Source organism: Lissotriton vulgaris, chromosome 2_1 (assembly GCF_964263255.1).
Source record: "Lissotriton vulgaris chromosome 2_1, aLisVul1.2, whole genome shotgun sequence".
NCBI lineage: Eukaryota > Metazoa > Chordata > Amphibia > Caudata > Salamandridae > Lissotriton > Lissotriton vulgaris.
Window position 1 is genome coordinate 620246317 of NC_141687.1, and position 24397 is coordinate 620270713.

The 24397-nt window shown below is 48.1% G+C and overlaps 1 protein-coding gene across 1 annotated transcript in view; it reads right to left on the reverse strand.

Annotated features, from left to right (window-relative positions):
- Window positions 1-24397, reverse strand: part of SYNC (syncoilin, intermediate filament protein) — an 84834-nt gene that overhangs the window by 14811 nt on the left and 45626 nt on the right. Inside the window, exon 2 of the mRNA XM_086955711.1 lies at window positions 17139-17922. Within this exon, the coding sequence (XP_086811837.1) occupies window positions 17139-17922 (784 nt within the window). The remainder of the gene's footprint in view (window positions 1-17138; window positions 17923-24397) is intronic.

Consider the following 24397-nt stretch of genomic DNA (forward strand, 5'->3'; position numbering starts at 1 on the left):
CTGCGGCACCACGCTGGAAGGCGTGGCTAGGACGCTTGAACCTCTACTTCAAGGGGACCAGGGAAAACGACAGCACCGTAAAGAGGTCGCTCCTACTCCTGTATGGTGGTCCGGAAATATATGATCTCTTCGAAAATCTCCCGAATACTGGTGAGGACGACGACTATGACGCGGCGGTGACCGCGCTCAACACTCACTTTGACCCACAGGTCAACACAGACTTCGAGAAGTTCAAGTTTAAACGGGCGTGGCAAACCGAGAGTGAATCGGTGGACATGTATTATGCGAGACTGCGCCGGCTGGCCAGCAGCTGCCCGTTCACCGACCCACGTGAGGAGATCAGAGACCAAATTATCGTAGGCTGCAAATCGAAGCTGTTGAGGAAGCTCATCCTCAGACAACCGGGTATCACGCTGGATGCCATTCTTATCCTCGCTAGATCCCATGAACTGTCAGATTCCAGAGCAGACGAAATGGAGCTGGCCCTCCGATCCCCCATAGCCCCACAAATAGCACCCAAGATGGCGCTCGTCAAGGAGGAGACCGTCGACGTGATACAGAGGAGACCGACGGGCGGAAGAGCGCGACAGTGGCAGGCTCGAGACGCCCAGTGCGCATACTGTGGGGGAGACCATGCAGCGACCGCTGTGTGTAACGCGAAGGGAAAGACGTGCTCGAAATGCGGCAGGCTCAATCATTTTGCCGCGGTATGCCAAGGAGGACGATACAGACCCAATGCGCAAAGGTCGCGAGGCGGATACGGGTCTCGGTCGATGTCATCCAGAGTGCGACAGCTATCGCTAGAACAAGCATCTCCACCGCCTGACGCGCAGGCCCAAGGTCGGAAACCGTACTACGAGGACGAAGAAGATGACGAAGTATACGTAATATCCTATGTCAGCAGGGTAGCCACCCGGAAGAGACCACCACCCATGTGCACGATCTCAGTAGAGGGATCAGAAATCAGAGCACTGATCGACACCGGAGCCTCCGTGAATGTCATGGACTCTGATCAGTATGAACAGATGTCACCAAAACCCATACTGGCCCCGACGCACGCCCGAATATACACCTACGGAGGCACCGAACCCATGCCGCTGCGCGGTGTAATCAGCACCGTCATCAGAAATGGAGACTACACAACCACGGCCCGGTTCCACATAACTGAGGGTAAGAAAGGCACACTGCTCAGCTGCAACACCGCGGAAGATCTAGGGTTGGTCTTCTTCGCCAACCAAGTCCTCCAGTCGCACGCCGATACCATGCTAAAAGAATTCCCTGCGCTCTTCAGCGGCCTCGGAAAGCTCAAAGGCAAGAAAGTCAAACTGCACATTGACACCTCAATTCGTCCTGTCGCCCTGCGACACAGAAGAGTACCTTTTAACCTCCGCCCGCAGGTTGAAGAGGAGCTGAGGAAGCTCGAAGCTCTCGACGTGATTGAAAAGGTGTCAGGACCGACCCCATGGGTATCTCCCCTGGTGGTTGCCCCCAAACCCAAGCAGCCTGGCGCCATTAGGCTGTGCGTCGACATGAGGCTACCGAATACAGCTGTGAAACGGGAGCGCCACCTCACGCCCACCATGGACGACATCGTGGCCGACCTCAACGGGGCAAAGTGGTTCTCTAAACTTGATCTCAACGCGGGCTACCACCAGCTGGAACTCGACCAGAACAGCCGTTACATCACGACATTCTCCACCCATGTTGGGCTCCGGCGATATAAGAGGCTAAGTTTCGGAGTATCATCGGCGGCCGAAGTGTTTCAGAACGCGATAAAGGAAGTTCTGTCAGGGTTGAGTGGAGTCATAAATCTGAGCGACGATATCCTGATCTACTCAAATACATTGGAGGAACACCACACACATCTAAGGGCCACCCTTCAAAGACTACAAGACCATGGACTAACCCTCCACAGAGAAAAGTGCTCATTCTACCAGGAAGCAGTGGACTTCTTCGGATACAGATTCACACGTGAAGGGCTCAGGGTAGACCCAAAGAAGGCGGAAGCCATTCGGAATACCAGCACACCCAGAAACCCCACCGAGGTGAGGAGCTTCCTCGGGATGGCCACGTACTGCGGCCGATTCATACCCAACCTGGCCGACCTGGCCGAGCCCCTTCGCACACTCACCAGGCAGGACCACGAATGGGAATGGACGGGCGCAGCGAATCGAGCCTTCCAAGAAATCAAGGCGAGCCTTCTGGACAAGGCTACGATGGCGTACTTCCAACCCCGAAGGAAAACTGAATTAGTCGTGGACGCCAGCCCCGTAGGCCTCGGCGCCGTCCTACTGCAGGAATATGGTCAGAATGACTGGAAACCTGTTGCGTATGCGAGCAAAGCCCTCACAGAGACTGAGACACGGTATGCTCAAATTGAGCGGGAGGCGCTGGCCATCAAGTGGGCCTGCCTCCACTTCCACCTGTATCTCCGTGGCCAGCCCTTCACCATTGTGACCGACCACAAACCACTTCTACCCCTGTTCACCGGATCCTCCAGGCTCGCCCCACCGCGGATCGAACGATGGGCCGTCCAGCTCCAAGGCTACAATTTCAATCTGATCTTCCGGCCCAGCGCCAATAATCCGGCAGATTACTTGTCCAGACACCCCGATGTAACCCGACAAGCAACCCCGCTGGCTGACAGTCCATTGGTGGAGGAATTTGTCCACATGGTATCCGCAGCTGCCTGCCCGGAGACCCTCACCCTGTCGGAGATCGGAAAAGCCACTGCAGAAGATGAGACCTTGACCCGAGTCAAGAATGCCCTGGACACAGGAAGCTGGACAAGGTTTCTGGAAGGAGCACAAGGACTTCGTCCCGAGATAAGCCATGCCCGACAACAGCTATGGCAAATCCGACATGAGCTGAGCGTCGGCGACGAAGGCATCATACTGCGGGGACATCTCATTGTAGTGCCGACAAGCCTTCAACAACAGATCCTTGCGATCGCCCACATGGGCCACCAGGGAACAGCCAAGACCAAGGCCAGGTTACGAAACAAGGTGTGGTTCCCGGCCATGGATCGCATGGTGGATGAGGTGGTGCGTTCCTGCCATGCCTGCACCATCACGGGGTCGGACCCAGCCCCAGCCCCGATCATCACGGAGGAAGCGGCGACAACACCCTGGACCCAGCTGAGCATCGACTTCGGGAGTTTCCCCGACGGCCGACACACGCTAGTGGTCGTGGACTCCTTTTCGAAATTCCCTGTTGTGGAGCTGCTGTCATCCACAGCGTTCGGACCTGTCAAGAAAGCGCTGGACCGCATATTTGCCACCATGGGACTCCCTGAAGTGGTGAAGTCGGATAATGGACCCCCATTTCAAGGGCGAGAGTTTCAGGCATACCTGGATGGCCTGGGGATAAGACACCGCAAAATCACACCGCTGTGGCCGCAAGCAAACGGCGAAGTAGAGAGGCTCATGCGGACCCTCAACAGGGCGCTTCGCATCGCGGTCAATGATGGCAAAGACCCAGAAACTGAGCTGGACCGGTTCCTGAGTGCATACCGGCAAACCCCTCATAGCACCACTCATTGCGCACCGGCACATGTCCTATTCAAGAGGGCACCCAGAGGCAACATCCCGGCGTCTTCTACATGGACCCCTGAAGAAAGAGATAGTGATGCTATCCAAGCACGAAGAACCGTCACGAACCAGAAAGCAAGTGAGAGAAGACATGCAGAACACCAGGGGCTACAAGTAGGAGACCGCGTCGTGGTCCAAGATCGGCACCCGGGGTGGAAGTTTAGAACCCCATTTGAACCAGAACGGTGGATCGTGGAAAAAATCCGAGGGACGATGGTGACGGCCCGCCTCGGCCAGCAGACCGTCACAAGGAATGTATCCTGTTTCAAAAAGATAGGAAGCTCAGACAACGCTCACCACGAGGCCGACAAAACCATGGACACTGCAACAGATGGCCCGGGCGATGGAAGAACGAGAGCCCAGGACTCCGTGCCTCCCCAGAATCGTGACCAGCCAGAAGGAGACAGGCGTCAGGGCGAGGGGGGCCGAAGCGAAACAACTGGGTGTCCCTCCTTCTCCCGAGACGAAGCCACCATCCCGGCTGGGGCTGGCGAGTCACCCCCCCGGTCCAACCACAGGTACAACCTGCGGCCCAATCCTGGACCGAGCCAAAGACTCCGAGACTTTGTATGCTCTTCCCCGTAGCCATTGTATTTGGACAGTTGCATATGAACTAAATTGAAGGAGGGATGTAGAGAGCCACCCGGCCTCTGGACAACATTGTATCCACACACACACACGCACGCCTTCACCCTCGGGACGGGCACGCCCCGAGGTATATAATAAAAGCGCGGAAGACCGCTCGGGGTCTTTCCGGCATACCCTCCTACCTGTGTGTGTGTCCACTTCCTTCACCCGCATCACCACGTGCGAGGCCCAGACCTTGCGCGCTACACTACTGAGAGGTTCTCACTGTGGCGCTCCGGCGGGTGGAGTTGGATGGTCAAGTTGTTCTCATGCTCTGAGCTAAGGTTATTACTATACAATATTTTCAAGTTTCTCTATGGTCATTATTATCTGCCTGGATTCATAGTGTTCCGACTCCCTCTGCCGGTCAAATCGTTTACCTTTTTTCCACGGATTATCCTGTTTTCAAAACATCTTCTATATGCGGGGAAAAAGGCTTGGTGTCTGCTTTCCCTGGGAGCTGCTGTTTTTAGGTGAAGCCTAACGGGCCGTGTACCTGAGTGATGGAAAAAGGCATTCTGCCGGATACCAAGAACATGAGAGGGCTTGGAGCCTCCCAATGCTTCCCATTGGCTGGCTTTCCCACAGCCATTTACCTGCCTCTTATTCATACCCCAGTTTGTCAATCTTGCGTTTGTTTGTGTCATGCACGGAGGCCCACCTCTTTACTGTACCTTTTTTGATTGGCAGGCTTCTATGCTTCTGTACTTGCCTTTCAAGCAATAGTTTATTCTCTTCGGCTAAGCACTCCGTGAGCATTAAGTATAATGGGGTGACCCTGTAACCCTCAGAACCTGGGCGGGTAATTGAACAAACAATAATGGTTCTGTCAAGTGGAAATACCATTCAACAAGGCATTTTAACCTGTAATCTCAATAGTGTGTCCCTGGTGGGGTACAGACGTAGTAGCACAAATCAATAAACACTGACCCAAATGGCTGAGAAATTAAATCTTTAGTATTCAGCTTTCTCAATATTTTTGACTTATATCACGCATTAGTTGTGCTGTCCAAAATACAAGAAACATATACAGTGCAATACAACGTGATTTGTGAAGGACTAATACAGGTTACAAAACATAAATACATGAAGGTTGCAATTATTCAAGGTTATCAACTGTAAACACAATAGTGATTAGGCAAAATGATTTCTTTTGTTCCTATCCGACTTTGTACAGCCTATAACATGGTGCGTCGACGTTTCGACCCTAGTGCTGATGCGCTGACTACGTGCATCTGGGGGCGGCTCCTCATCAGGACTGGGACAAAGGTTGAACAGCTTGATAATATTTCTTCCTTTAAGTTTCTTCATGTGTCTGTCAGCCGACTAGGCACGCTGAATGAGGTTGGATCACTGCTCCTTGAGAGTTTCTTCAAAGCCAATCGGTGGGAAAAGTACTGGTCAACGGACGCCTCGGCTGCTGCTTGAGCGTGAGAAAAGGAGCAACTGTCTCCTTCAGATTCTTCGCCATCAATGGCGAAGAACCTAAAGGAAGAAATATTAGGCTGTCCAACCCTTGTCCCAGTCCTGATGAAGACCCGCCCCAGATGCACGTAGTCAGCGCATCACCACTAGGGTCGAAACGTCGACGCACCATGTTATAGTTCTAACTGTACAAAGTCTGATAGGAAAAAAAGAAATCATTTTGCCTAATGACTATTGTGTTTACAGTTGATAACCTTGAATGATTGCAAACTTCATGCATTTATGTTTTGTAACCTGTATTAGTCCTTCACAAATCACGTTGTATTGCACTGTATTTGTCTTCTTGTATTTTGGACAGCACAACTAATGCGTGATATAAGTCAAAAATATTGAGAAAGCTGAATACTAAAGGTTTAATTTCTCAGCAATTTGGGTAAGTGTTTATTGATTTGTGCTACTACGTCTGTACCCCACCAGGGACACACTATTGAGATTACAGGTTGAAATGCCTTGTTGAATGGTATTTCCACCCGACAGAACCATTATTGTTTGTTCAAGCACTCCGTGAGAGCACATGTGGTCTCTAGCTGTCGCCCAAATTTAATATTTCCCCCATGCACTCCGTGTTGTTCCCTGACTGTCACTCGTGTGGTTCTCCCTAACCCACTCCATGTTGCGCTTCCCTTTGTGTATTTTGTCTCATTGCGGTCTCACGCGCATCCTTCCCCACCCCTTCCTGTTGCTTCTTCTCCCAGCCCGCCCTCCATGTTGCTTCCATCCCCCAGTAGCTTCTCCCCACTCACGCCCTCTGTATTGCTTCCCCCCCTTCCAGCCCTTAGTGTCTCACTCTCTGCCTCCCACCTGCATCCTCCATGTTGTTCCCACCACACTTGCCTATAAAGAAACAGAAAAATGAGCTACTTTTTCTTTATTTACCAATCTAGCTTGGTAAATTAAAAAAACAAACATGCTATTTTGTAGGCGTGCGAATGCGCGATGCACTTTCCTATAAACTGCTATATCTGCTGCACCAAAGCACTTTAAAAAAATGTTTATTTTTGCCATGCTGCACAACATCGTGGATGCTGTACAACATGGTGAAAAACCCTTGGCAGCCAGGCCCCAAAGGCACCACCTGTTGGGTTTGCCAAAGCTTTTTTTTCCCCTTTTATTTAATAATTTTCATTGTGTGTAACAAACATTACAGCTTCTGATAACCATGATATAGACATGCGTCAGTCTGGCATGGTTTATTTTTATTGTGCATGAACAAGAAAGATCACAATAGGTGGATAAATCCTTGGTAGCACACAGTTATAGCAAGACTACATATTTCAGGTATAGTGCAATAGGGTTACATTCGGGACATCAGGGGCATATTTTAGCAAGCATGCAGGATCATGTTTCTTACACATCACTTAAGTCGCACATCCCTAAACCCTGAGCAATAATGGCGAAGTATCGAACCACAGTGCATAGAACAGTGACAGTTGAAAGCATTTCATATATCTTTGGCATGGAGGAGGGGAGCTTGGGAGACAAGGAAAAGAAGAATTCGTACAAAAGCTAAGCATCATTTCCCAGGGGGAAGGTATCCGATCCTTCAGAGTCCTGCATGAGGAGATAACCTTGGAGAGGACCCTATATATCTTTGTGCCTAGAAGCACAAGGGAGCGTTTCAGCATAGGCTGTCAGTTGCGCCTGACAATAAAGTAGGTCATCCAGTCAGTCCTTGAATTTTGGAGCCCGCCCCCTACCCCACCTGGAAGCTACTCTACACCTTGGCCAGTAAGAGCGACATAGCAAGGAACTTGCGATGTGACTTAGGAACCTGTGCTGTATAGCCCAAAACCGCCACTAAGGAAACCTTTTCTCTTGTAATATCTGTAATTTTCTCAAGTGCCTCGAAGACCTCTTCCCAGTGCTCCTGTATCTTTGAGCATTCCCATGCTAAATGTAGGAATCCAGCCCCCAATCTTCCACATCTCTCACAGCAATCAGTATCAGCCACTTTGAATCTATACTTTTTAGCGGGTGTACAATATAGGCGTTGTAGGAATTTGTAGTATATGACCCGCAATCCACAACTAGCGGAAATTTGTGAGGTTTGGAGACAACAGTATGTCCATTGGTCGTCAGTCACCTCCCTCCCTAGTTCCACATTCCAATGTGCGTGGGCTGAGCTTGGAGCTTCCGTTTGTTGTGTGCGCATACTGTGATAGAGCCCAGGTACTAGGTTTTTTCCATCTGTGGATCCCAACATTTGATGTAACGGGGTAAGGCTCGTGGGCTACCGAGGAAAGTCTGGGATAACTGACTGAACCCCTTGTCTGAGTCGGACATATAAGAAGAAATCTAGAGGCGTGGGTCGAAACCCATGGAATAGCTAGTCTGAAGAGCGGAATATACCATCTTGAAAAAGGTCACCCCATTTAGCAACCCTAATCCGTTCGCATAGTTTGCGAAATCCCTGTTCCTGCAACAATGGCATGCAGGGATGATAGGATAGTGGAAGCCTCAATGAGTATAACAGGGGGGAATCAAGAAGATCTGTGATACGATTCCATGCGTCAACCGTGCCTGTGACCGTGGTGGGTGGTGTGTCGCGAGTGCGAATGGGTTCATGTATGATACCATCCAAAGGAATAGGGTCAGCGAGCCAGTTTTCTGTAGCTACCTGTGGCATGTATCTGGGGGGATTAATCCAATAATAAGCATAATGGGCTTGCACACTTAAAAAATAGACCTCGAAGTCTGGGATATCAAAGCCGCCCTGGGCATAGGCTCTGGTGAGTGTGGACCAGTTGAGCCTTGGTTGTTTACCTCCGCAAAGCAATCGAAGTAATTCAGTGCAAGAGTTTTAAAAAAGAAGGGACCAGTGTTTTAAGGTATATTCATGAAGAGATATAAGAACTGCGGGAGAACAACCATTTTTATCAGAGAAGCGCGACCTGGGAGCAAGAGAGGGGGGGAAATCCAGCGAGTAACATTGCTGATAAGGTGAGTTATAGCTGTGCCATAGTTGAGACGTCTGGTGTCTTCTCTGTCTCTGGAAAGCTGTATACCCTGAGAGCGAAGGTCGGCATCGCACCATTCCAATGGAAAGTTGAGAGCAAATCTAGTAACTGCAGGTGTCGGAGGAAAAATTTGAGATTTCCCCAAGTTAATGTGGACCCCGGATAAACTACCAAATACAATGAACTCCCGCAGTAGGGGGTTGATGTTTTGTTGGGGATGTCTAACATACAGGGTAACGTCATCTGTATAGAGACGATATCAACATTTGGCGTAAATCGCAAGGGAATGCCTTGTCTTGGTGGTGCTGACGAAGCCTGGATGCCAGTGGATCAATCACTATAGCGAATAGAAGTGGAGACAGCAGGCATCCCTGCCGGGTGCCTCTCGTGATGGAAAATGCAGATGAGAGGTGACCATTGATCAACAACTTGGCAGTTGGTTGTTAATATAGTAATCATCCAAGAGATGAACAGAGGAGGGAAGCCCATTTGCTGTAGCACTCAGAGGAGATAATCCCATTTCACAGAGTCGAATGCCTTAGTGGCATCCAAAAATACTGCAGCTAGTGGGAACTCAGGTGCTACGTTTTGGAGCAAGGAGAACAAGGTGCGAAGGTTATGGGTTGTGGCGCGTCAGGGATCGAAACCCGACTGATCGGGAAGGATACGTTTATCCGTTAAAATAGTTAACCGGTTAGCCAGGACCTTAGCTAATATTTTTGTGTCACAATTTATAAGCAACAACGGTCTGTAAGAGTCACAGGAATCCAGGGGCTTGCCGGGTTTCAAAAGAGAGGTAACAAGTGCTTCCCTCATCGATGGGGGGAGCACGCCATTTTCTAAGGATTCCTCATATACTTCTTTAAGAACCGGAGCCATGATATCAATATAATTGGTGCCTTGCCAGATTTCAGTTGCACTATCGCCTCCCTAATTTCGTCCAGCTCGAAAGGGATGCATAGGAACTCCCTCTGTGTATCACTTAGCCACCCAAGTTCCACATCTCTCAAGAAGTTATCTAGGTCCACTGACCCACTTCGCTGCATGGTATATAGCGCAGTATAATGTGAGGTGAACATTTCAAGTATGTCGGTCGTGTCCCGATGTAATATCTCCCCAGGCCTTTTAACTTTCTGTATGTGATTTGAGAAGCGTGGGAGTATAGTCACTTCCGCAAATGCTTTTCCAGGCCGTTCACCTTCACCGCATCTGCGGGCCACCCAATAGCGTCAATTAAATTTCACCTCACGCGCTGCAGTTTCTCCATATTCTGATAGTTTCTCTCGGAAATCTTTTTGCACCTGTCCTGTGTCCACCACCACCATCCAGCCTCCAACCCCTTCAGGTCTTTCTCCAATTTCCTTAGTGTTCCTTGTGTATCCCTAGGCTCACCAAAGCTTTTGAGATACAGATCCCTCTGATTGTGGCCTTGAAGACCTCCCATATTGTCTCCACACTACCCACTGACCCTTTGTTTCTTAGGAAGTAATCCTGGATTTCCTCCCCAGTTCACTATAAAAACCGCATCTAGTAAGGCATTGGGCTGTAGCCTCCAGCTAGGCCGGGGTTTATCATACCCTGGAGGTATGAGCGTGAATTTCACAGGGCAATGATCAGAAAAGGTTCTGGTGGGATGTGTGACATCACGAATAACCGGTCCCAGGCCCCTTGAGAGTAAACAATAGTCTAGACAAGCCCATGTTGCAGCATATGGTGTGAAATGTGTGCCTTCTTTGGCTTGCGGGTGAGTGTAGCGCCATGTGTCGATCAAACCCCCCTCGTCCAATATTCCCTGCAAGACCACCTGAGAGTTATAGTAATGATATGATGCGGTATTGGTATGCGTTAAGGGCTACGTAAAAGTCCCCACCCCAAAGTATATGGGTGGATTCCACATTTACAATTTCCCCCCTGATGTTAGTAAAGAACTCAGGAGTGTCTACATTAGGGCTATAACAGTTTGCTATTGTGACCGAATCCATGCCCAAGTGCCCCCATGCTATTACATATCTCCCTTGGGGATCCGTTATCGCACCTGCTAGAATAAAAGGTGTCAGTTTTTTTATTAATATTGCCGTGCCATGGGCATAAGAGAAGTATGAGGAGAACAACCTACCCTCCGCCCACTTGCTAGCAAACGTGGTAGGAGAATGTGGGTTAATATGGGTCTCTTGGAGCATAGCAATGTTTATCTGTAGACAGTCCAGATAGGCTAGTATCTGCCTGCGCTTTCGTGGGTCCCCTAACCCCCTGATGTTCCAGGACAGTATTCTCAGTTGAGATTTATCTACCAAGTCCATCATATCTGCTAGTAGTGCAATACTTGCTACATTGCAAAGCTGTGCATAATAATAATCGGACAAGTAGAGAATCACATTTACAAATGGAGTGCTGTAAATTACGCATGTCAGAGCATTCATTAACCCACATCCCTACCTCCCCCTCCCACTGAAGCATCCCAATTATGCCCGTTGCGTTTCTCCCTCCCCCCACCCTGTTACCCAGTAAACAGAACATTACGTTTAGCCGCTCTAGTCAGTGAACAGAGAAAACATGAAAAGGGGATCTCCCTTAGGGGGCAATTCTGCTGGGTGGCACACGGTTACCTCTCGCCGTTAAGGGGAATCTGTGCTGACAAACTACTCCCTTAGTGGGCCTCGAGGGTGCCTGGCTACCTTTGGATTTTGTTTCCCAACAAAAGGCAGGTCTCGCCTCTATGTTCATGCACCCCACTGATGTGGGATCATGTTGTGTGGGTGTCCGTCGCGCAGTTCTGTGTCCATGTTCATTAATGAGAAGCAACATGCAGCCATCTTTCATGGTATCCATCAGTCTATGTTCGGTGAGTGCGATCTCGGCGAATCTTGTGGTGTGGTGGTGGCAGTCTTTTGTCTCTTGAGATGCTTTAGAATTTCTTCGACTTGTTGAGGCTTTGTGTACAACATTTGTTTACCTTGGTATGTGACCCAGAGGCACGCGAGATATGGGGGGGCGTAATCTATTTGGGCCTGTCTTAGCTTTTGTTTTACAGGGAGGAATTTGTGTCTCTGCTCTTGCACGATTGCAGTAAAATCGGGGTACATGGCGAAGGGCACTCCCTCAAAATGCAATTGTTTCTTCTCCCACGCCACCTTGAGGGCAACGTCTCTGTCCCTGTAATTCAGAAGATGCACAATGATGGGTCTGGGCGTGCTTCCAGGGGGTGGCTTCGGACCAAGGGAACGATGGGCTCTTTCAACTATGAAGTGGCGGTAGTGGCCCCCACCATGCCAACAACAACCTCTCAATGTATTCCTCGATTTTGCTCGTGTTGGTACTTTCCGGTATGCCCAGCACGTGGATGTTGTTCCTTCGGATTAATGCTTCAATATCTTCATTCTTGGCAGCTATGATCTTCAGTAGCTTATCCATTTGCATCACTGTGCTTTGAATGTGGTCTGTAGCATCTTCAGTATCAGATATGCATTGCTCAGTGTCCTTTATGCGCGCCTCATGACTGTCTATTTTGCGGACAATCGCGTCCCTGCCGCACCTCCAGGAGGATTGCTTTCATGTCCTCGCCCTGTGGGGATTGTGATTCCTGCAGTGACCCTTTGGCTCCATTATAGACCTCTGCAGTCTGCAGGCGAGTGTTTTTCTTCACGTCAAATGTGAGACTCGGTTGGCGAGCGCCCGGCTTTCCTATTTGGAGCGTCTGGTAGTCTCGTGGATGATGTGAGACACGTGTTGGGTAATAGCGAGGTGGACTCCCCTGGACACTCCCAACAGATGCTGCTCTTCTGTAACGGCCGTGCCGGAGTCGTGACAGGGATGATTGGGGGAGTAGAACACAGCCAGCCGGTGTTCCGTAATGGGTGCGCCACAAAGACTATATCGAGGTCAATGCACCAACCTCAGCTGTTTGCGTGCGTATTCCTTAGTGTCCTGTGGTACTTCAATATCAAGCAGTAATCCTCCCCTGCTCTGCAGCGTGTTTCTGATATTGTGGGGACTTCCCCTGCCCCAGCCACGCAATTAGTAATTGGGAGGTGATAGCGCTATTGGTAGGCAATGTCACATGTGCGCTAGACTCCGCGCTGTCCAAATAGAATTCCTCTTTGTAGTCCTGCGTGTCTCACACTTCGCCCATTACAGCCGCCCCGCAGAGTATGTGTGAGGCTTTGTAACCACATATGGCAGAACCGCCACCCGCACAGTTTTCAAATGTTGGCACTGCACCGCCCATGTAAATCAGTTTCTGGCTGTGTTAAGGCAAAGTGAAACAACTGTCGGACTCTATGGCAGGCCTCCCACTGACATGGTTTATGTGAGCTAGTGCTGAGGCACTCACAGCTTTGCCGCCGCCATCTCAGTGCTCAGGCCTACACGCCACTTGGGAGCCACGGCGCTCGCGTGAGTACCCTCACCCAGCGGCAGTTCCGAGCCGCTCAGGGATGCACAGCGGGATCGTCTGCACTCGGCTGTAACGGCTGCAAACCGTGTCGGACTTTCTCCAAACTTGGGTCGCTTATTCCCCAGGCTTCAGGCTCTGCATGCAGATGCTTGGGCAAGTCGTGCCAACGGGACAGGATAATCAGCAGGATATCGGCGCCAGGCTGCAGGAGCCTCACACAATGTCGGCCATTCTGCTTGTGCGCCACCTAGCGCCCCCCCTTGGTTTGCCAAAGCTTGATTTACCATTCACCCAATCCTACTCCTTTGGGTTTTCCTACTTCATGATAGAGAAGCAGTGCCTGTTTATGTAGTGTAGACACCATCATTATAATCACCACAATTATTAAAGAGTTTTACTAATTTTTGTGACTGTGGGGAAATACTTTAGTGCATTAAGGGCCAGGTTATCCTATACATGGACAAAAGCACAAACGTTGGTGATAAATGTGTAGTGCTAAATGAGACCGCCAAATTTGTCCACCTTATCTGATATATGTTGTCAACTGAATAAAAAGGCACAAATATTGTGTAAGTAGTTTAAGCTGCAGCATGTGCATCAGATAAACACAGACAGTGGAGGTGCTCGGATTGGTTGTGATGTCAAAGGAAACTGAAGCAGCCGGATGAATGGAATGAAGAGTTATGTTTCAAGAGATCTCATACATTTTTCAAGATTGATTCTACAGGCAATGATGGCTGGGTGCATATTCTACAACCTAACCCTTAAGCCAAATGAATGGCAGTTAAGGACCGAAATAAACGACTGGGGCCTACCAAATGCAAGTCTCAGTGAGATTACAATATGAGTTTGCAGTTCTGGTATTTAGCAGCTGTTCTCTGCACATATTTGGTGACGTAAGAGACATGTATGGTATTTTCTATGGGCAGTTGGTGGAGAGATTTTATGTTCTTCCTAATATGGCCTTCTTCTATGACCCCATGGCCAGTAGAACCCTGGCCTTTTGCTTCCTTTTTGAGATGCCACGATAGAGGGCACTCGCGTGGGTCCAGTCTTGAATTCCCAGAGATGCTTTTAAATAGTGAGAATGGAGTCAGAAATCTTCTTTAAGCAGGGAAGAAGAACCCAAATGTGTTTTAGTTGCATTGTTAGCCTGAATACTTCCATATAGACTTTCATCAAAATGATACTATAGTTCATTTACCTTCGATTTAGAGATGATGCTCTGATGTAAAGGTGGCAAGCAAAGTCAAAGACTGCCATTTTGCAGCCTAGCTTTGGAGCCAAAGACTGACCTCTGTCTCCGTTCAGCTGAAGGCAACTGCTATTGCCAAAATCTGTATTGGTGTCTTGCACAAACGGCACTCAAGAAATTGCAAAACGTCCACAAGCTTACAATTCACTAAGTTATCCAGTTAAAGAAAATTGACCATGTTCTAGGACCAGTTTAAGCACTATATTGTTTGGCAGTGAACGAACGAATTACAATCTGCTAGTGTGTCTCATATTATTAGGATATGTAAGTGAAGGAAGATGGTTCTCCAAACCTTCAACCCTGCCATGTACAGGACAACCACCCAAGGAAGTGGGAGGGCTAAAGCAAAAACACCTACATTCTGGTTACTGTTGCTGAAAATGTATGAAAGTGTATCTATGATTATGTGCCTCTGCTATGGAAAGATTCCTCTGACAGAGTAGGGGCTGGTAAAAGAAGGACATTATGCTGCCCTCCTTTTTGGTGGATGGTGTCTTCTGTCCATCACCGCCAAGAAACACCTCGTAGCGAGGGGCAGAAGAAACTATTATAACCCCCACACCCTGACAAAAAACTCCCAGAGTATTTTGTGCTCATTCTTTTTTTTGTTTTTGAGAAACAAACTCCATTTTGGGGAGTTTGTTTCTTTTCAACATAACGTTTGGAAAAGTTTGGCGATTGGCCATCAAAACTGATACCGACCATCCAACAAACTTATGGAACATTGAAAGGAACTGTAAAGACCGGGGTTTCTTTCAAAGTACGGAGGTGACCCCTGGGCTGTGGTGTCATCTCATAATTGTGTGGAGCATGGCCCGTCAGGGTGGCAGAGGACATTACCTCTGCCACCATGACAGGTGAAGTACCTCCATCTAACCTATTATTTTGTAAGCCAATATGTAGGCCATAATATTCTGTACCAAACCGAGCAAGCGTGTCTAACCCAGCAATGCGTACGCCATCAATAAACGACAGTCCACCAAACCTGGCGTATGGTGTGCATGCATTAGTAGGTGCATACTCTGTAAGCATGGGCGAATTTTGCGAATCTGGCGTTTGCGAATTTTGCGAATTTGCGAACTCGCAATCCGCGAATTCTCGCGAATTTGCGGATTTTTTTTTGTGTTCACAAGGATTTCTGCCAGTTCGCAAGGATTTCTGCCAGTTCGCGAGGGTTTTGTACCAGTTCGTAAATGCGAACTTACATGTCGGCTCGCAACGGTCGCGATTATGTTGTTTCTACGTCTGGTTCATCATCACAGGTTTCCAGCACCCTCTGTTTCACCCCTGCCACCCTCTGTTTCACCCATGCCACCCTCTGGTACATCAATGCCACCCTCTGGTTCATCATCACTGTAGATTATGGGGGGAAAAAGCAAGCACACCTGCCTGCTTCAACTGACATGAATTAATTTGGGGTTGATTTATTAATGTGTCACTGTTTTAAAATTCCAGTCTGGCACCTGCTTCCTTATCTGTAATTTGCTTTCTGTTGCAGTGCAATTGTTTTTTCCAGGACCTTTGTGGCCTACTTGTAGCTATTCTATGAGCCTGCTGTGAGGGTCAGAGCAGGGTCATACAATTGTTGCAACTAGCAACTGAACTCTGGAGGGGCCCTTGTCAGGAAGCAATACAGGGAATGGTTACTAATGATGAGTTTGAACTTTTGAACCTGCTGAATGCTTTCACTTTTGCAAAACTCGTTTTTCTGCAGAACAGCATTACAGCAACTGTAATGCCCCAAACAAGCTTATATGAGAAAGTTGATTTCTAATCCAAAAGTTATCCAAAGAAAATCAAAAGTACTCAAATCCAAAAAAGTGCAGGCAAATGTCAACCTGAGGAGTTATTCTGATAAAAATCATCATTTTCAGACGGTCTATGCTGCTTGCTAGTAGATTTCTTGTGCAGAATTGCAATTTTTGTAATTTCGCGAGTGCGAGATTGTTGCTGCCCGCCGCACCTACATGTTCGCAATTGCGAACTTACACCGCACGCCGCAAAATTGTATCACCAAGAAAAAAAAATCCGCTGCGTGTGAATTTGCGGATTTTCGGTAAATTCGCGAGCGTTCGCGGATTGCGAATTTACCGAAAATCCGCAAAATTCGCGAGCGGAACGGATTTTCCGCCCATGCTTAATACTCTGTCTTCAAAGGCGGATCACTAACGCTGCTGCATTGTATCCACGAATCAGAGGGTGGTTGGTGTCTGACACTGTGGCTTTGGGTGCATGACTCTGAATGCACACTCTTATTACAGAATGGTACTACTGGCTGCTTGATTGAGCAAGTGTAGGGTCTATTAATAAAGGCTGGTGCGGTGGCGTTGTATGCATGCATCACTCCATGCATATCCCAATGTCAAACAATGGTCCCTGAAGTCGCAGCATGGTGTGAGCATCAGTTGTACTGATTAAAGGCTGGTAGTGGGGCGCTGGATGCCTGCCTGTGGATAATGCATGGTTCTTGAAGCTGCACTGTGTGACCACACAACCCTCTAATAAGGGATGGCATCGGACACTGCAGCAGTCCATGCACAGGATACAGAATGCAGGGCAGTTACCTGTGGATTGCTGCTGTACACTCATTGTCTGATGGAAGTGCCTGACTCAAATCCAGTTGTGATTTAGTCTGGGCGCGATAGTCACAGGGCTGTGCTACACTTCAAATTATTCTGATATAAGGTATAAGGGGATTCTTCTGTCCTGGAACCTTATAGCTTTTGTTTACTACAGTGACACAGAAAACGCAAATCCTCAACTTCCAAGCAGGCCACATGGAGAAATAGAAAAGCAAGGAAGTGTAAACAGGAAGTGTTTAGCAGCAGTACCCTCAGCTGGAGCACCTCCTCGTCTCGCCTGCGCTTCTTAAGCACGATGCGTTGCTGCAGCCTCCAGTTGCGCGTGTGCAGCTCGCTGACCTCAGCCTGCAGGGGCCTCAGCGCCTCCTTCAGCCGATTCACCTCCTCCTGAGTCTGCTGCAGGGCACTGGCACTTGCCGCTCCCCTCTCCAGGAGTCGGACGAATACTGGTTCATACTTCGCCTCCAGGACGTGTCGGCTTTCCAACATGAAGTTCTCAAAGTCCATTGAAAGTCTCCTGCTGTCCTGGAGGTAGCGGCTGCCCCGCCGACTCTGTGGAACCTCCAGGCGCTGCATGAGGGCCTGCTTCCTCTGGGCACAGGTGTCCCTCACACTGGACAACTCTTCTGAGAGCTGTGTGACCATGCTCTGCAGCTCCTCCTTGCTAATTTGGAACTGAGCCACATCATGCCTCCTATTTTCTAGCTGGTACTGACACGCCACACACTCCCTGGTGACCTGGAAGAGTTTGCGCTTGACCGCCCTGATCTCCTGACTTAAGCTGTCTCGCTCCAGCACTACCTTGGCTTGCAGCCTGTAGGCCTTTGCAATGTCCTCATGGGCCCCACGAATATCTTCTAATTTGGGCTCCAGCAGCAGGGTGATCTCCCGGATGAGGTCGTCTCTCTTTAGCTCCAGCTCCTCCACGGTCTGGATGCAGAGATCAAATCGGTCTCCCAGGTCCTCGAGGCCACAGTTGTCATTGTCCTCCATCAGCTGACAATATACACCAACATCAGACATCATCTGGTCCCTGCAAAGAAAATGTCATCAGGTGAGATGAAGCTGCAACAACCCACATGGATTCCATCCGCAACCACCACAAACTTCTAATACATTTCCCCATGGTACCCATAAAAGTACATCATTTAGGGCCAGATGTACATAGGTTTGGCTTTGCGATTACCAAATAGCACATTTTTGCAATTTGCTATTTGGGAATCAAAAACACCCATGTACTAAAGTGTTTTTGACACTATTTGCGATTCCTAGTGGGTCGAAAAAAGAACTCTCATTATTATTCATGAGGAAGGTCTCGGTTTGCGACCCATTGATACTTGCTCAACTCACGGGGATGGTGGCATGCTGGGGTCAGCAGACCACCATGTCTGTGACAGTTTTTTAAATTAAGCAGTGTTTTTTAAATGCAGTCTGTAGAACCACTGGCTGCTCTTAAAAAATGTTTTCCCCAACATTCACAAAGGGGAAGGGGTCCAAAAGGAAAGGGGTCCAAAGGGGAAGGGCCTTCCCATTTGTGAATGTGTTACCACCAACCTGGCCATTGGTGATAAAACGTGAATGTTTTGCTACTACATTTCGGTCAAAAATCATTCACACATAGCACTGCGAGTCGGTATTAGGAAGTGATGCTGGAAACATGCCCCTAATCACAGACCCTATTTGTGATTCGGTAATAGGTTATAGAATTGCAAACGGGGCTTGGTGCATGTCAAAAAGAATGTATTCGTTCACAAGCAGCCCGATTATGTAAATCGGGCTGTTTGCGACCGTAAATTTGCTTTGTACATCTGTCCCTTACTCCCATAGCCAGAGGGGAGAGAGTATTTGCTTCAAATCGCTGATTCAAACCTTGGTGGGAGAGGACAACGTGTACATTGTTATGTATGTTATTTACATTTACATTTGCATAGTGCACAATCTGCCAGCGGTTTGCCATCTCAGTACTGTCGGTAATTCCGGGAAGATTTTCCAGAAAAGTTCCCAGGCTTCTGTCTCAAACCACAGTCTGATTCTGCCTGTGGAGATGTGCTGTCAGCAGTCTGAATGGGTGGGTTCTGGGATTGTGTGAACCTGTCAACTTCAGTGAGTTGTGGGTGATTGTTCTTAGCACCGGAGGCGAAAACCAAAGGTTGGACTGCATAACTTGTGCACCTTCTAAGCCAGTTGGCACGCATGCTGCCCAGCAGATGTACATGCTTGCGTAAGGCAACTGATGATTTGGTGATTGTGAGTACCTACCGTTGGATGCCACAGTGGCCCACTGATATTTAGGGGTGGTGGTGCATGCTAAGAGCTCTCTTTTGATGTGCTGTGCTGCATGGCAAAGCAGGGTGGGTCCTAGCAGAGACTGCTGGCGTGTGCACGCTGATCCCCATGATCTGAGCCTGGCCCAGATATTCTTCGGGGCTCCCTAGAATCTCACTTCAGCCACTAAGGGCAGCTGCCCAGGACATTAATGGAACAAAGCATTGGTGAGTCATGCTTACATTCTTTTCCCCAATCCTGCATTTGGAACAGTTCATTTCTAAGAACCCCCCGCGGGAATATTTGGCAGCTCTCTCCGAGAGCTCCAGCAAGGGGTGGAATTTAGAACACCCATCAATAAGCAACGCTGGCTGCTAATGTGATCGGTATATTCAATGTTATAATGATTTGGGAAAAAATAAATGTGTTAAAGCTGTCCAGCGCATCAGCTAAATCTATATACACATTGATTTTAAATTAAATGTGTTTCCTTAGTCAGTGGTTAGTTATTGAATTAACCCTTGTGGGCCTTTGTTGGATACCCCACTTCAGAAGTACTTCATTTCGGCCCGAAACGTTTCACATAAAAACAAATGTTAAAATACAATCATGAAGATCTTTAGTGTTCAATGCGCCCCTCTTGGTTACGGAGAAACTCTGCAAACCTCTTCTCTCTGGGGTCCCTGAAAACAAAATTAAGGAGCAAAACGTAACCATAAACAAAAACCTAAAATGGACGGTCATGAACTATGTCAGGAGGTTTGCACGTTCTTCGGCCCAGACATCCATTTAGGTACTTGAGGAGCAAGCCACATACAAGATACAAAGAGCAATATCAGCAGAGTCACAGTTTTGCAATTGGTAGTTCTTACGTCACGATTTCTTAAAGGTAGAATGGCCACAAGCTATTCTATGTTACGTGTCCATCTTCCCCCTGAAAAAGCAATGGGGTCTAATCGCCAGATATTTGTTTTGGCAGTGTTTATCTCAAGCCCTCTGGCCACCCAAAAGGAGGCACATTTATCCAAGAGGGCCTGCAACCCCATAGGTGTTCTGGACAGCAGTAGAGTATCGTCCGCGAACATGCGCACCGCGGTGCTCACGCCCGCCGATTTCGGGGCATCATGCTTGCAATCTAACAAACAACCAGATACACAGTTGACATATAAGCTGAAGAGAATGGGGGCGAGGACAAAGCCCTGTCTTACACCTCGCCTGATAGGAATTCTTCTGGTGGGATCATCATTGCGCAATCGCACCTGGCATAGGTGTGGGAATGGAGTCTAATCAAAATTCGTAAAAAGTTGCCCGGAATCCCGTACTCCCTTGGAACCCTCCAAAGGATTTCTCTAGGAATTAGGTCAAAGGCAGCCCTCAGATCTATAAATGCCACATAAAGAAGATCCCGCCTCACATCAATGTTTTTACATTTTATTATCTTAAAGCCCAATCACCTGCTCCAGGGGACTGACCCAGCTTCTGATCCCTTCCTGAGTGTCAGAAAGGATGTGATGTTCGGACATCCATTCCAACAATCTGGCTAGTATATGCCCTGCCTGCAAAAGATCCTTTGGCTTACATCGATCCAGCTGATCAGATGATAATTTGCAGGGTGGTACCGGCGCCCCTCCTTGAAAGCATGAACATTCATCGCTCCCTGCCAGGTGGGGGGATAGTGCCACCTCTTAGAATTTCGTTGCTCGGTATATTTATATATGACATTCAGATGGTTGGCTTTGGCAGGTCCAAGTCCCCGGAGTCCCATCCGGGCTAGGAGCTTTCCCTCTTTTCAACTGACTCAAAGCCCTCAGTTTCTACTGGACTGAATTACACAAAGTTCTTGGGTCCAGCTCTATCAAGGGGAGCTATCTGCAACCTTTTTGGCCATTACTGGGTGACAAAGATTTTGGTGCTTGCTCCATAAATAGTTCGGTGAAATGAGTCACCCATAAGTCAGGCTGGACAACAGCGTCAGATGCAACATTGACGGCTCTACTCTCATTAGCCAAGATCTTCCAAAAGTCCCTGGTGTTATTATTCCGTAAGGAGTCCGTTAGATCCTCCCATTGCTCATCCTCCCGTAATTTCTTACTAGTGTGGAGAATCAGTTTATAGGCTCTTCACGCTCTCCTAATTTCCCTCATGTACCCTTCCATTAGAGCTTTGAAAAGCTCCTCCTTAGCCTTTATACCCTGTGGAGAGAATCATCTAGGCTGCGAGTTTGCCCGCTGAGTCCCGTTCCTAGCTTTTGTGAGCTGTAGCTTCAATTGGTTCACCAGCTCATGGTGAAGAATAACAAACCCAGAAAATGTGCTTGTCTATAGATCAATAGAGTTGAATACTTCTAGGAAGGTGGCGTATAGGGAGCTTAAGACTGTCATATTGGCATATCCTCTCCCATCTTACATTTCGACAGTTGTTGGTCACAATAATGGAGCTAGTGGGCTTGCTGGGAAACAACCGTTACAACGTATGCCTTACAAAGCACGCTTTTACCCTGCATGCAATTGCAACGAAAATGGCTTGCTGTAGGGGGTATAAGGTGTTGGATTTAACTCCAACACCTTCCCTACTGCTGCACAGACCGGAGATGGAATAGTAAATTATACTATTCCAAACTCCAGCGCACCACCGACAGCAAGTCGGGGTAAATAATTACGTTGTAACGGCATGCGGGGTAAAATCATGCATTGTAACGTCATACAACTGGGTTTGCTTAGTTCAGTTTGAATGAGAGGAGCAGGAATACCCAACTGAAGCTGTGCACAGGGAGCGTTATGGTCACTATCAGCTTTCGGCATGATCTCAATGTCAACCTATAAAAAGAAGGTAAACCAGGAGCGATAAAAGTCCAGCACACATGCTCCTTGCAAATAATCAAAGTACAGATTAAGTGTTCCTTGTGAAAGAAGACTGAGGCAATTGGCTCCAGGGAATGGCATATGCTTCAATAAGAGCACAGGCCCTCACACACACAAATGGGTGTCATGCTTCATCATTGGGCTAGCTCATTGTCAGGTCGGCGCTGCAATACCCAACAGGCATCCACAAGAGGGCTCTTTGCCGGAGATCTTTTTCATACCTGTATGGTGAAGAGCCCTATGTTGTTTAATCTTTAAATGTCTCCAATGGCTTCCATCTTTTGCTCCCATGGGCTACATGCAATATCATATGCTGACGACACACCGATCAGTGTATCGATCCCTAAGAACTTGCCAGCTACCGCTGACAACTTTTCTCACTGTATGTCTGTGGATGCAGGCTGGATGGAAAGGAATGTTGTCAAACTGGGCCGAGGTGTTGCTCTTTGGGATGCAAGCCTTTTATTTGGAATGACAACGGTTTGCCCGACACGCTATATACACTCCCTACTCCAGTGGAAAAGGTAAAAACTTGGGGTGATCCGAGATAGCAAACTCTCACTTGATGGACATGCCAATCATACAGTTGCAACCTGTTTCTGGCTTATAAGGTAGTTAAGGAAAATCTTCCCCTTAATCCCTTTTTCAGCATGGAAACAGGTGGCCCTGGCATTGGTCATGTCCAGAATGCATTATTTGAATGCCCTATTTCTGGACTCAAATATTAGTACCCAGGCAAAACTGCAGGTAGCACAAAACGCTCACGCAAGGGCAATTCTGGACATTCCAAAGTGCCAATCAGCCGCCACTGGGTTTCGAGAGCCGCACTGGCTCCCCATCTGTAACCGGATCAGGTTTATGGCTATCTGTATCATACCCAAGGCTCTTCATCAAGCAAGTCCAGCTCAGAGCAGGGCTTTGTTTCACCGGTACACCCTAGGCAGAAATATCAATTCAGTCAATTGTAATCTCGTTACCATGCCAAGAATCCAAGAAAAGAAATCAGGGTGGGAGGGAGAGGGGGGGGAAAGAGCCTTTTCGGTGGCTGCAGCCAGACTCTGGCACTCCCTCCCCAGTCCCAGACTGTGATCAATGGTCACCGGCCTTTTAGAAATGCACTTAAGACCTGGCCATATACTACTTAGTCACCCTGTACTGCAGCTGTTCTGTAGCAATCTGATGTGATTCTAGCGCCTTGATTCCTATGGGTAATTTTTACACTCTATAAATTTAATTCAAATCAAATATTTTCATTGATTCATTCCCTGCATTGGCTCCCCATCAGGAAACGCATCTCCTTAAGGTGGAGCGGGGTATTTAGGGTCATGCATAGTAAGAGTACCCCACATCTGAAAACTCTTTTTCAATGGTATACTCCGGGGAGGCGCTTGAAATCTTCCTCACAGAAAAAACGTATGACTCCCAGATTTTGCAGATCCAGATGGGATGGCCGCTCCTTCTCTGTAGCAGCCGCAAAGCGATGGAATTGCCTGCCCACTTTTATCTCCAACGTGGACTCTTTTCCGGTTTTTAAAAAACATCTGAAAACCTGGCGTTTTTCATCTTGGATGGCTGCAGGTGTGTTTCTTTCTTTCTCTCTCCTTGTCTGTCTGCTCAGCGCCTTGACACCCTCGGGTATAAGTGCACTCTGTAAATAATATCATATCCTAGCCTACAGAGGGAAGCAACTTTCCATGCTCTTTCCATAAGCATCGTTCCTTTTTGCAGTTTATCTATGCTGCCTAGAACTGAGGGACATAGTTGTCTGTACAACCACAAAAGCGTTGATATGACCAGTTGGATGAAGATGCCTATGGTGCATGTTTTTGGTTTGCTGCAGCTGCACCCCGTTGTGAAATAGCAAGGCTTCCTAGCCCGCACACAAGAGGTGGAGAATCATGATTTAAGGATACTGGTGGAGTCTGGAATATGTTATGCTTCAAACTATCTGTGTAAAAAATATTACTTAGATCACAGTTTTTCTATTGATGTCTGAAAAGTAATATCAGTCCACACCATGGAAGTGTGGTACCTGGCCTAATTCCTGGCCTGATCACGAGTGTTTATTTTGGGAACGGCATTCCTAGAGTGTCTGGTTGCTTCTGAAAAACAACTTTGTCTATGCAGGGCTTCCCCATTGTTCTTAACCTCTCAAGGTTTGTCATTGCCTCTTTTATGCTAGCAAGCATCAGTATCTCAGCATTCTTTATAGCTTCCTGAGCTTACATAGAGGTAGAAATGACAAGAGATTGAGGTATGTACTGGTAGTTAACATTCCTGAATTTCTGTGCCAGCTGGGTAATGAGGGTTTTGTTGGTTTCCTGGTCCAGCCAGACGATGGCTGCATCAGCATCCCTGTCTAAATTCCTAATAGGTATTTCC